Source organism: Molossus molossus, unplaced genomic scaffold (genome assembly GCF_014108415.1).
Source record: "Molossus molossus isolate mMolMol1 unplaced genomic scaffold, mMolMol1.p scaffold_m16_p_3, whole genome shotgun sequence".
NCBI classification, from domain to species: Eukaryota; Metazoa; Chordata; class Mammalia; order Chiroptera; family Molossidae; genus Molossus; species Molossus molossus.
The window spans coordinates 122,160,452-122,173,376 of NW_023425366.1; the positions used below are offsets into that span (position 1 = coordinate 122,160,452).

The window sequence follows — 12,925 nt, forward strand, 5'->3', positions numbered from 1 at the left end:
ATGTGGGCAGCAGCTAAAATCTCTGTTCAGGTTGTTTGACCTTTGCTCAGCTGCTTGGAGTTGGCCTGTACACATGTAGTTCAGGGATCGTCCAGAGATTTTGGTAGAGTTTAGATGTAAAATCTGGGGGTCTCTTCTCTGGATTTTTTCTCCCATGATTTCCTCCCTTTCTAGCCTTTGTGATCTCCACTTGTGGGATCATGGTGTAGGTGGGGGGGCCTGCTGGTTTTAAGTTAGTAAATTCTACCTTCAGCCAGGTGGGAAGGAGACCCCAAGAGAGAGAAGGAAGCTCTCTTGATAAAGATACTAGTGAAGGGATGGCTCCAGTGAGTATAAAAGTATGTCTGTGTAATAGGTAAGATGGGGGCCAAGCTGACTGAGATTTAAATATTAGTGTCCTGGCCGGGTAGCTCAGTTGGTTAGAGTGTCATCCCAATACGCCAAGGCTGTGGATTCGATCTGCAGTCAGGGCACATACAAGAATCAACCAATGTTGGCTGGTGTGGCTCAGTGGATTGAACGTCATCCCATGGACTGAGAGGTCCCGGTTTGATTCCTGGTCATGGCACATGCTCTGGTTTTGGGCTCCATCCCCATTAGGGGGCGAGCAGGAGGAAGCAATTGATGTTTCTCACATCAATGTTTCCATCTCTCTCTTCCTTCATCTCTCTCTAAAAAAATCAATAAAAACATATATATTAGCCCTGGCCAATTTGGCTCAGTGGTTAAAGCGTTGGCCTGTGGACCGGAGAGGCCCGGGTTCGGTTCCGGCTAGGGGCATGTACCTCGGTTGCATTTTGCCCCTAGCCCCGGTTGGGGTTGTGTGGGTGGCAGCCACTCTATGTGTCTCTCTCACATCGATGTTTCTCTCTCTCACTCTTCCTCCCTCTCTCCTTCCGGCTCTATCTGAAGATAAATGCAAAAAAAAAAAAAAAAAAAAAAAAAAAAAAGTCCTTGGGTGAGGATAAAAAACAAAAACAAAAACAAAACATATATATTAAAAAACAACAACAAATCAACCAATGAGTGTATAAATAAGTGGAACAACAAATTCTCTCTCTCTCCCTTCTTCTCTCTCTAAAAATCAATAAATACAAATAAAAAAAGAAATGTAAATATTAGAAAGAAGTGTGATTATGTCCCTGGTCATTTGTAAGGTATTTCCTGAGCTTGAGCCTTTGATTGCTTCTATCTGTGGGTCCTGTGTCCTCAGACGGCAGAGCGCGGCAGCTCTGAAGCATCCAAGCCTTGCCCAGGACACCCTGATGCACAGAACACACATGTGCGCACACACGTGCACCCAGCCACTCTCACGGAGAAATGCAGCCACATGCACACACTGAGTGTGACCTATTTGGTACTGAAAAGAAAAGACAGCCAGTAAGTATATGAAAAGATGCTTATCTTCACTAATAACCAAGTGCAGAAAAAAACATTGAAGTATCTTTGCTTATCAGATTGGCAAAGGTTAAAAAGACTGATAATGTGTACTGATGGTGTGGGTTACAGGCTTTCTCACACTTCTGGTGGGAGTAGAAGTTGGTACATATTTAAAGGGCCATTTGGCAGTATCTATCAATTTTTAAAAAAACATTGATGTGTTTAATTGTTTATTATTATAAAACATTGATTTGAGCCCTGGCCGGTTGGGCTCAGCGCTCAGAGCGTCGGCCCTGCGGACCAATGAGTCACAGGTTCAGTTCCGGCCAAGGGCACGTACCTCGGTTGCAGTTCGGTCCTGGCCCTGGTCGGGGGTGTGCGGGAGGCAACCAATTGATGTGTCCCTCTCACATCGATGTTTCTTTCTCTCTCTCTCTTTCCCCTTCTCACTCTGTCTAAAGATAAAAGGAAAAATATCCTCGGGAGAGGATTAAAAAAAAAAAAAGTGCATTTGAGTTTAGAAATGTCTTGAGGGACTTGTGCCTACCTTCTCACAGGGGCTCCCTTAGGCTGAGATCAAAGGCACCTCCGATTTTTCTGTTTCCTTCTGCACTGTTTGTCTTTACCTGACACTGCATTATCTTATGTTTAGCGCCCTCTCCATCCCCATTGCTCCCAGACTACCACAGCTGGAGAGAGTCGCGCCTCTGGTCTCAGAAGCGCCTAGAAGGGGAGGAGGCCTGCTGCCCTGTCCTGGCCACGGTCTCGCTCCTGGGACTACTTTAGTGTGTCGCAGTGGTGTTCCTTGGGAGGGATACAGCACACGCTCATCCTCCCGTCGTGGATTAGTGGCCAGGGTCCACCTTTGGCATCTGCCCTATCACGGGAATGAGAGTTGCCCCACCTCGTGATTCCCAGGTTCACGGCGAGTGCTGACTGTCACCTCTCCACCCTGCTGGGACAGCTGCTGCTCTGCACTCGCTGGCTGGCTGGCTGGTGGTTTTAGATGTGGGCGGCCTGTGTCAGCCTGCCCTGCGGGCTGACGTCACCGGTTGGTGCACTTATCTCCTGAATCAGGCTGAGGGGCTTTGCCGTGCACAGGGGCCTTCCTGGCCGTGGGACCCGAGGCTGCGCCTGGGAAGGTGAGTCTGAAACTGGATCGTCCTCACCACTCACGTCGGTGTGAACTTGGGAGGCAGAGCGGGCCAGGCAGCCGCCTTCCCTGGCCCAGGAAGCACTGTGGGTGAGCCCTGGAAGTGGGGTGTCTGGGAGCACCACCCTAGTGTGACCTCCTCTGGTGCCCAGGGCCGGGCACCTCCCAGAGACAGCAGAGCGCAGCGCTGACCGCGGGATGGCGGACCAGCACTTCCAGGCCTGAGAGCGGTGAGTCCCCCGAGGGAATGCATGTTGTCAGGTGGTTTCTACTTATGGAAGAGGCTTTGCTTCCTTGATGACAAGCTGACCTTTGGGGGGACCAGTGAGTGCCAGTGGGCATTCTAGGGCCAGATGGTCCCAGAGGGGACACCACATTGGAGATGAGGTCCAGGCGCTGGGGTTGGTAGTTTCTCCAAATCCCCATGCCTTTGGGGGCTTTAGGGCAGAAGAGGAAGTGGGTGTCTGGGGATACCCCTGGGAGCTGTGGGTGGGGCAGCCGGTGAGGGTGGACCCCAGAAGGAGGGCCAGTTCAGCTAAGCAGAGGAAGGGCAGGAGAGGGTTCCTGCTCAGGTAACGTCCCAGAGCGCCCTTCTCAGGTGCTCAAGGCGTTAGCACTGCCTAGAAGCAAGGGCAGCTTCTGCAGGGGTCTCAGGATGCATTTCTTAAGCACTTAGGATGGGTGCAGGGGGCACAACATAAACCAGATGGCCTGGCCCTGGAGGAGCCTGATGCAGGGAGGCTGGAGAAGGGTGCTGGCAGAGGAGGGGTGTTATGTCTCCCTGTTTAACCTCCAAGCCCCCAAAGAGAACTGGGGCAACACCCTTATTCTAGCCCTTACCCTAGCTACCCCCTGCCTCCCTGCTCCTGCTGTGTCTGGCTGGGGAGACAGATGGGGGTCCTCAGGGAGAGGCATGCTGTGGGGAGGGAAGCCAGGCAGAGGGGACCGTGTGAGGAGGCTGGGAGGTAATTTGGGGAGCTCAGGGCTGTGTTGTAGAGCAGACCCCCCACCCCGGGACCCAAGTGGGCTCCCTGGGCTCTGCTGTCCCTCTCTGATGTCCATCTCAGCCCTCTCCCTCCCCTGCCCTGAGTCCGTCCCTCCGTGTGTGCCCTTGTCCACCTGCTCAAGGCCCCTCGGGGTGCAGGCCTTATCGCTCCCACAGCTCCAGCCCGTGTGTCCCTGTTTCCCAGACGTGTGCCCCCACCCCGGGAACAGCCCCTCCTGCTCACTGTAGGCGGTGGGAAGTGCTCCTTGCGGCTACCCTCCTGTTCCTCCAGTCCTCTCTGCCCCTCTCTGGACTCACCCAGCTGCCTTGGTCCCTGCTCCCCATCCTTCCCCACCCGCTGTGCACCCCCAGAGGAAGCACAGCGTCCAGCAGCATCGGGTCGTTGGTGCTGGGGTGACCCACGGGGAGTAGGCTTCTGCTCCCATTTTTGGCCCCATTTCCTAGCATAGTCCCCATGTCCCTGAGGTTCCAGCTGTTTCTGAGGAGCCAGGGTCCAAATGTACTCCTCCTCCCAGGCAGAGGGGACAGGAGGTACCATGTGCCCATTCAATGCGCACCTCCGTCCCACCCCCTCTGTGCCTGCCGGCTCCTCGGGTGGGCGGGGAGAGTAACGGGCAATATCACTCCCTCCCCACGAAAAATATAAAGTAGACTCTGTAAAAGGGGCAGTCAGGGGACGCAGTGCCTGGTGTGCAGCCCACTCTGGAGGGCGTGCGGGAAGGCACAGGACCCCGCAGTGCCCCGCCAGCCCCCAGGACAGGCCTGCCTGCTCTGGCCTGGAATCCCACCCGGTGTCAGGTGAGTGCTCAGGGTGTGAGGGCCAGGGAGGTGAGGGTCCGAGTCTGTCTGGAGACCTGCCCCTGGTCTGGTAGTGTCTGCGGGTCCTGAGGCAGGGAGCCAGCTGCAAGGCAGCCACGACTTTGGGATGGGCCAGGGGACCATGGCCGGCAAGCTGACCTTGACCCGGAGGCTATAGAGGAGATGGGGTTCCCCGGGGGCGGTGCAGTGAGGGTAGCGGTGCCAGCCGGGCTCCCCTGCATGACTAGAGTGTTAGGGGGCAGCTCTCTCCAAGGGAGCGGACGCCGGCCTCTGCTGCCCTCACAGCCACCCCGAGACTTGTCTGAGCTGCAATCAGGCCTCCCTGGTGTCATCCCAGTGCCTCCTGGGGACCCAGAGCGTGCAGGCGGGGCTCTGTGCACCCTGGCCCAGGGCCTGTTGTCAGGGATGGGGCGGCCCATCCCTCCTCTTGCCTGAGGAGCCCCGCGAACAGAGGCCAGTGATACCCTGGGGGAGCCAGGTGGCTCGCAGGCTTGTGTGGGAGCTAAGAACACAGGTGGCAGGTGCCAAGCACTGGGCAAGTTCCTGGTTTCTCTGGGCCTCAGTTTCCTCATCTGTAGGGGCGGTGGTGGCCCCACCCCACCCAGCTCTCTAGGTATAGCCAGAGGTGTTCTCGGCCCAACTCTTCACTGCTCCCCAAGGGCGGTCCTGCCCCTGGGGCCTGCTGAGCTCGGGGCCACCCCACAACATGCCCTTGAGCCCCCTGCTCCTGGGTCGGCCTGTGGCTGGGCTGGCCTGAGTCAGCACAGAGCATGTGTTCCTCCACCCGGGGCCTGGGCTGCCGCAGGCCGGCGCTCACTCCGATCCCGGCTTCACACGCCTGAGAGTGCGCTGTGGTCGGGCTGCTCCCCGGCTCCATCCAGCAGCTGCTGCAGGACTCGGCTGTGGCTTGCGGTGCCAGGTGACGCTTCATTCTAGGGAAGGGTGAGGTCTTCCTGATCTTAGCAGGGTCTGTCCTGTGGGTTCATAAGCTTGTCTGCTGGGACATGGGGCGGGGCTGGAGTGGTATCTGATGCCTAAAGAGTGTGTGCTGAGGTCTGTGTGTATGTCTGCATCTTCTTCGTGTCCTTATCACCCATCAGGCTTACGTAACCAGGCTGACCCTGCTTCCTGCTCAGGAGCTATCAGTTTGCCCATCTGGAGCTGCAAATGGGGTGATAGGGCGTCAGCAGCTTTCCTGCAGGGCACCCAGGGACCTCCTAACACCCAGCTCCTGGTCTCCGCTGATCTCTGGGGGTCCTGGGGGTCCTGGGGCTTGGGCTAGCACCTCTGGCCAGGGGTGTGAGAGACAGAGTTTAGGAAATGCCTTCTGTTGCATGGACACCCACCGCCACCCTCCGACCTGTCCTGCAGCAGAACACTGGGACAGGCCTGTGCTGAGGGAGACAGAGGGAGAGGCTAGGCCAGAAGTTAGCCGTGTGGCCCTTGACAAGGCACGTCCCCTCCTCGGGGTCAGCTCCCAGCTTGGTGAATAGGGGCAGTCCTTCTACCGCACAAGGCTTGTGGGAATTGCAGTGGATAATGTATGGTACACGGTCAGCTCAGGTGGGCCAGCACAGAGCTCAGGGGGGCCCTGGGCCCTGGCCCCAGAGAGGAGCCTGCTGGGCGGACTCAGACACATAGCTGATTCCGAGTCTAGAACCCACGAGGAGACCCTCTTGTTGCTGTAGCTGCGGGACTTTGTCAGGTCGGCTGATCCGTCTGAGCCCCGGTCGTTTTTGGTGCAGCTCAGACAGTGGTGCCCAACCTCTTTCCCAGACACTGCGAGTGTAGGTGGTGACCCACTCTGCTGGGGAGCACTCCTCACAGGGAGGGTCTCAGGGCGGCACCCCCTGGGGTGCTCCTCCCACAGAGCCCCGCAGCCCCATTCCTTGCAGGTTGGACCTTGGAGAGCGAGGCCTTGACGGAGGGATGGGCACCCGGCTCCTGGTCTGCGTCTGGGTCGGCTTGGGAGTCTTGGTGTCAGGGGAAGGAGGAGGTGAGTGCACTAGGGACTGTGTGAGGTGTGGGGTGGGGGTGGGAGTGCTTCAGGGCAGGGCTGTCCTCTGTCAAACTCCTCGGGGAGGGCTTGGACCGAACTGTGCTGGGGCCTGTTCCCCGGGTACCAGCCTGGACTCCAGCCCCACCATGCACCACACCTTCCGCCTTCCGTAGCTCCCAGCCCTGCCCTTGATGAATTCTCCTCTATCATTCCTTGGGGACGACTACCCTGTTAGGTGTCAGCTTCCAGGTCCTCCCCCTCCCCCAGCCCTGACCTGAAGCAGCCACTGTGGGCTCCCAATGGTCACTGTTCCCAGGGCTAGGGGCTGGAACCCTCACCTGCCTCACCAACAACATTCTCAGGATCGACTGCCACTGGTCTGCCCCAGAGCTGGGCCAGGGCCCCAGCCCCTGGCTCCTCTTCACCAGGTGAGGCTGCGGGGCCAGGCCCCCCTGGGCAGAAGGCAGGGGTAAGGACGGGTCCCCATGACGGCAGCAGGGCCGGCTGGGGCAGCAGCTGCTTGGTGCTGACACACACCCCTTCTAGGAACAGCGAGCCGGGCAGCAGGCACAGGTGTGTCTTCCGGGCCAGCGTGTGCACCGTGGTGCTGCCGCCCAAGGAGGTCATCGAGCCTTCCGACAACTTCAGCGTCACTTTGCACCATTACATCTCTGGAAAGGAGCAAGTCAGCTTGGTGGATGCCCAGTACCTGCCCCGGAGACATGGTGAGGCCTGGGGTGGGCGCCTTGGTGGGAAACATCTTGGCTGCCAGGTTTGGAGCAGGGCCCTGCAGTAACGCCCCTGCCTGTGGGGGCTCTGGGTCCCTGAAGAGAGAGATCCAGGGCTGGGGTGAGGCTGGGCCCAGGATGGAGGCCCCGGTGGCTGGAGGGGTTGGGTTTTAAAGCACAATAAAGACACAGGACTCCAAGTTGGAGCTGGGGGCAGCTTGAGTCACTTGAAATGCCCTTCAGTCACAGCAGGAAGGAGCCAGTGAGATGGGGGGGGGGGCTACAGCAGCAGTTTATGAAGGAAAGGGAAGGAGAGCTTTGAGGGTCACCTGGTCTGGCTGCAGGGGCTGGAAAAACTCACTGCTGTCCTGTCTCACCTGGGGCTTCTTTGGACCAGCCTCCCAGGGGGGCCCCAGGAACCCTTCAGACCGCCTGCCATGCTGGCAGACACGCTCTCTGTGGCTTCGTTCTTTTTCAGTGAAGCTCGACCCTCCCTCTGACTTGCAGAGCAATGTCAGCTCTGGCTCCTGCGTCCTGACCTGGGGCATCAATCCTGTGCTGGAGCCACTGGCTTCGCTGCTCAGCTATGAGCTGGCCTTCAAGAAGCAGGAAGAGGCTTGGGAGGTAATGCTTGGGCTGGCGGGCCTCTGCCTCTCCGGAGAGCAGCAGCCCAGGGCCACTCCTCATTCCACACGTGGAGATGTTGACTTGAATTTATGAGAAGGGGAGGTGACCAGAGCCCGGAGTATGTGTGTACAAGCATGCACGTGTGTTTGTGCACACAGGTATGTCTGTATGCGAGTGTGCCTGTGCCTGACTGTGTGTGCATGAATACGTGTGTTTACATATGTGAGTGTTCACAGAGTGTGCATATGTATATGTGTGTAGGGAGGGTGGTGAGCCTGTTTGTGTGTGTGTGTGTGTGCGAGTGTGCACGCAGGTAGGTTAGGCGTGTGCCTGTGGACCTGTGCCTGCACACATGTGTAAGTGTGCCCATGTGTATATGGTGTGTGTGAGTGGTGAGCGTGCCTCTGTTTGCATGTGTATATTCTCAAGGGCTGATGGACCCCGTCTTACCCTCAGCAACTGCTAATTGTCCTCAACCCACAGTGGGCCCAGCACAAGGATCACATTATTGGGGTGACCTGGCTTATCCTTGAAGCTGTGGAACTGAACCCTGATTCCACCTATGAGGCCAGGCTGCGTGTCCAGATGGCCACCCTGGAGGACGAGATGGCGGAGGAGGAGCGCTATGAGGGCCACTGGAGCGAGTGGAGCCAGCCCGTGTGCTTCCCCTCCCCCCGCAGACAAGGTGGGCTCCAGGCTGCTCCCTGGGAGTCTGCGTGGGCATCTCCTCCCCTGTTTGCTGCACCCTCCCAGCCTTTTACTTCCCGGGACCCATCCCTGAGGCATCATGCCCCCATGACCACGCCGCCCTGGAGGTCTGAGGGGTGGGAGGAGGAAGCAAACACCTGCCCAGCACGGGGTCCCTGGCACCGGAAGTCAGTGGCCAGGGCTGGGAGTGAGTTGGCCCAGGCTGCACCCGAGGCCTCAGGGAGGGCTGCTCGGCCCTGTGCTCAGAAGTGCTGGGAAGGTTCACCCACCCTGACGGCAGTGCAGATGGTGAAGCCCAGGGGCGCACGATGCACCCCAGGCGCTTGAGCAGGCATGCTGCACCCCCCAAGGCTCGTAGGCCAGGGGTGTGTTGGCCGTGGGGTTTGGAGGGACATCCTGGTGCCGAGGCTGCTCACAGCTCTGGGCCCTTTCTGCTCTCAGACCCCCAGATGTCAACTTTGAGGCAGCCCAACAGCACCCTTGTTGCTGTGTTCATCTTTCTCCTGCTCACCAGCCTGACCTACCTCCTCTTCAAGCTGTCACCCAGGTCGGTAACCAAGGGCATGTGTGTGGCTGGGAATGTGTTATTGTGTGTGTGTGTGTATTTGTGTGCATGTGGATGTGTGTATATGCCAATGTGTGTGGTAGGTGGGGCTCTGAGGGCCAAACCAGGGCCTGCTCCGCCGGTGCCCCGCCCCTCTCCACTGTCGGCCCTGGATGGGTGTGGTTTTCAAGCCTCTGCCTTGGACCAGTGGGGAGTTTCCAAGTTGCCAGGCTGGGTGGGGCAGTTGCTGAGGAGGGATCCAAAAGTCACCAGGCCAAGTCCCCTGAGGCCCTTGTCTCCAGCCTCTAGAGGTGCTTGGTGGTTTGCTCTCTCATTAACACATTCTGTGAAAATACAGTTTGGGGCACCTGGTGTGCACAGGACCCCATTCTCAGTTCTGGGGTCTGCCTCAAGAACAAGATGGACACAGGCCCTCCTTACATGAGCCATCACCTCTGTCAGGTTATAAGGGAGGGTCGAGGGCCTCGTCGCGGACCGGGGTCCACAGGAGCCTGGCTGGGTGCCGACAGGTTGGATGAAGAGAGCAATGGGGTGGGTGAATGGTGAGGAAGAGGGGTGCTGGGCGGGGCCGATGGGCGGGGCCGAGAAGGGAAAGGAGGGTGCTGGGCCAGTCCTGGAGGGACAGCTCCGAAGCATGCTCACCAGTGTGTGGTGTGAGCTGGTTTATATTCTGAAACGGGGTTGTTGAGGTCCAGGGGTGGGGATCCGCTGAGCGGCCGGGGTGGTGTCCAGAGAGAGGCAGTGTGGCTTGAGCTGGAGGGAGAAGTGAAAACAGAGCAAAGTGGAGAAAACTGCCAGGGTCTTAGGAAGAGAAACTGAGGGGAGGAGACACCAGTGACTCCCGGTGTCACCCTGAGGGGAGAACTGGAGACTCCAGGCCCCAGGGGAGGTCGGTAAAGGTGACTTGGACCTATTGGGTTGGAGCCCCGTGCCACGTCCTTGTGGGAGGGCCAGTGGGCCCAGGGCAGGTAGACCTGGTGCTCAGAGAGAAGTCGGGAGGGAAGCGGGTTGCCATCTGCCTGCTAATGACACAGTTGGGGTTCTTGGAGGTGCTGGCTCCTCTGTGGGTGGAGGTCACAGCTGGTTACCCCCACCCCTGAACTCACCATCACAACACCCTGTAAAGGACGCATGTCTTGGTATAAACCAGTTCTATGGGGTCATTAGCCAGGGAGGCCACAGAGCGCCAGGTGTTGGGTCTCTCCCTGGGACAGATGAGGGAGGGGCGCGAGCAGGCGGCCGGCGGGGTGCGGCGGAGCTGCCCCCTGCCGGCGGGAGGGAGCGAAGTTCCTGCAGGGACCTGGCTCCTGGAGGAGTCCCTGCTGAGTGGGCTCTGCCTCCCGGCCTCAGGGTGAAGAGGACCTTTCACCAGCACGTGCCGACGCCGGCGGCCTTCTTCCAGCCGCTCTACAGCGCGCACCGCGGGAACTTCCAGGTGCGGGGGACCGGCCGAGGTCGGCGCGCAGGATGTGGGCTCTGGGGAGGGCTGGGGTGAGCACCGGGCCTCCTCAGTGCTTTGAGCTTTTTTGGTATATATAGTGGGTTTAAATTTACACACTGTGTCTCAAATGGGCAAAAAAAAAAAAAAAAAAATTAGCTTTATTTTCTATTGCTCATTTCTTTTTGTTCTGGTGTCTCTAATTCCCTGCTGATGGGGAAATATGGAAACTTCTTATGACATGATCCGTCTCTTGTGGTTTGCAGCGGCCCCTTTGGGGTAAATGGTCAGTTCAAGGGGCGCGATACAGGGCTGTCTGCACCTGCTACAGCCTGGTCCTCGCTCCCTCTCCCGAGGTGTCTGTCGGGCTGCGGGGAGGGTCTCTAGCGCCTGAGCTGTCCTGGGGGCCCTCACTCGTCCCCGGGCTGCTGCTCTGGTAGTCACATGGAGTGCCCGGCCCTTCCCGTCACCTGGGGAGCACACTGGCACCTGGGCCGACGAGGAGACTGTACATTTCCCCCTTGGTGGAACGCCGCTGGGCTCCCACGGAGGCAAGCAGAGAACAACGCAGAGCACGGCCTCAGACCCTCCAGCAGACCTTCGGCTCCCTGCTGCCCTGGCAGGAGGGCCGGGAGGAGGGGCTCCCACGGGGTCTCTGGTCTCCACCCTCTCGGCCCCTCACTTTGGCCCAAGGACGGGAGGCAGCGCCCCCGGGCTCCCCTGGCCGCCCTTCCTGCGGCCTCCCCTCCTGCGCAGCCCTTTCTCTCTCGCCAGGAGCCTGGTTTTCAAAATTGTCCAAAAGTATCATTTGAAGCTCAAAGCTAGCACTTTGTCCTTGGTGGGGTCCACCCCTTTCCCCAAGGCAGTGGATGTGACCCGATCCCGGAGGTGCTGAGGACAAAGGCTGAGTGGGACAAAGGTTTTGATTGTCCCTGGGTCGCAGGTACCCAGCCCCTTCTCTGGGGAACCGTGACGCCTGTCGAGGGGTGGCCTGGAGCCATAGTCTGTGTCCAAGGAGCCCAGCAGTGATGGAGGATGTGGTGTGCGAGGTGCATTTGGTGGGGACTCCTGGTCCCGCCCAGGGAACAGCTTTCTTTTGGAGGCGGGGGCCTCCTGTGGCCCCACAAAGTGTCCAGGTCTGCCTGCCTGAACCCACAGGCTCCAGGCCCACAGGCACCTCCAGTCCTCGGTGTGTGCGAGGGTGAGTGGGTCAGGTGAGCGCTGTAGCTGCTGCAAGTGCCAGAGCAGGGGTCACAGGTTTGCTCCGTCCCCGCACCTGTCACCTCTGTGCCTGTTCAGGGGCTGTGAGCACCAGGCCCTGTGCTGGGAGAGAGGTGAGGGGCCTGAAGGGACTCGGGGTCCCGTGCTGAGGCTGGGCTGGTGCTTGGGGGGACCACAGAACCTTCCGGGCACAGGTGTGGCTTGGCCTCTGGGTCTGGGTGTCAGGAGAGCTTCCTGGAGGAGGAGGCTGCTTCCAGAGTGACTACTGAACATGCTGCCCGATCCCCATGCTCTGTTCCAGACCTGGACCGGGACCCACAGAGCCGGTGTTCAGCTGAACCAGGACTGTGTTGGTACCGCACAAGCAGCCTCGGAGTCCAGTGTTCGGGACGCCATTTCGTTGCTTACCTATGACCTGGTGGCCCCCTGGCCATTCGTGGGCCTGGAGGACGAGAGTACTGGCACAGGACTTCCAGCGGATGTGTTGCCAACAGCCCTGGAGTGGGCAGGGCCCCCGCCTGCCTACCTGCCGCAAGAGGAGTGGGTCCCTGCGAGCCCCCGCAGGCCGGCGGCCCCGCAGTCAGAGGGCAGTAGCAGTGACTACTGTGCCCTGAGCTGCTATGGGGGGTGCGACCCCTCACCTTTCCTGGGAAGCATACAGAGTTCTGGGCCCATCCAGGCCTTGGTCTATGGCATTTTCTGTGATCAGCAGAGCCTGGAGGCCAGGCAAGGAGATAACTATGTGGGAGCCAGTCACAGTCAGAGGCGAGACCCTGGTGAACAGGCTGCATGAGGACCTTGGGCGTTTTCTGCCCTCCTATCCTCAGCGGACAGTGGGCTCAGTCCTGAAAGTTCCAGAACCTTGACTTGGCCAGCTGCATCATGTCCACTCTGGGGAAAATGGACTAAAGTCTCTGGAGCTGACCCTTGACTGGTACTGGACCTCGGGCAGCAGGCCACTTGTGCAGGAGTCAGACACCCTGTCTGGATGGAGGCCTCTCCTCCTTCCTCTCTCCACAGCACCCGTGGGAAGGGGCCTCTGCACTCAGCATCCTGCCAACCAGCACCCCCCCCCCCGCCCTCCCTGCTTTCTCCTGGATCCCAGGCTCCTCTGAGAGGAGGCTGTTCCCACAGCCGGTTCTGCTCTCACCCCTTAAAGGGCCAGCCTGGGCGCGGTGGACACAGGTGAGATGCGGTGGCCAGGCTGAGTGCCTTCCGGAGGTGGCTCTCCTGCTGAGATGAAAAGGCACAGAGTCGCTGCTCCGAACTGCTGATGCTGGG

At 59.1% G+C, this 12,925-nt stretch overlaps 1 protein-coding gene across 1 annotated transcript; it reads left to right on the top strand.

Annotated features, from left to right (window-relative positions):
• The first annotated feature begins 1,493 nt into the window (after nt 1-1,493).
• Nucleotides 1,494-12,676, top strand: LOC118642166 (interleukin-9 receptor-like). Its single transcript, XM_036279765.1, is given in 12 exon segments — nt 1,494-1,498; nt 2,458-2,522; nt 2,686-2,763; nt 6,254-6,283; nt 6,286-6,354; nt 6,674-6,785; nt 6,904-7,082; nt 7,564-7,709; nt 8,196-8,397; nt 8,862-8,967; nt 10,336-10,420; nt 11,946-12,676. Coding segments are annotated over 12 exon segments (1,569 nt in total). The 3' UTR covers nt 12,438-12,676.
• Nucleotides 12,677-12,925: the final 249 nt, after the last annotated feature.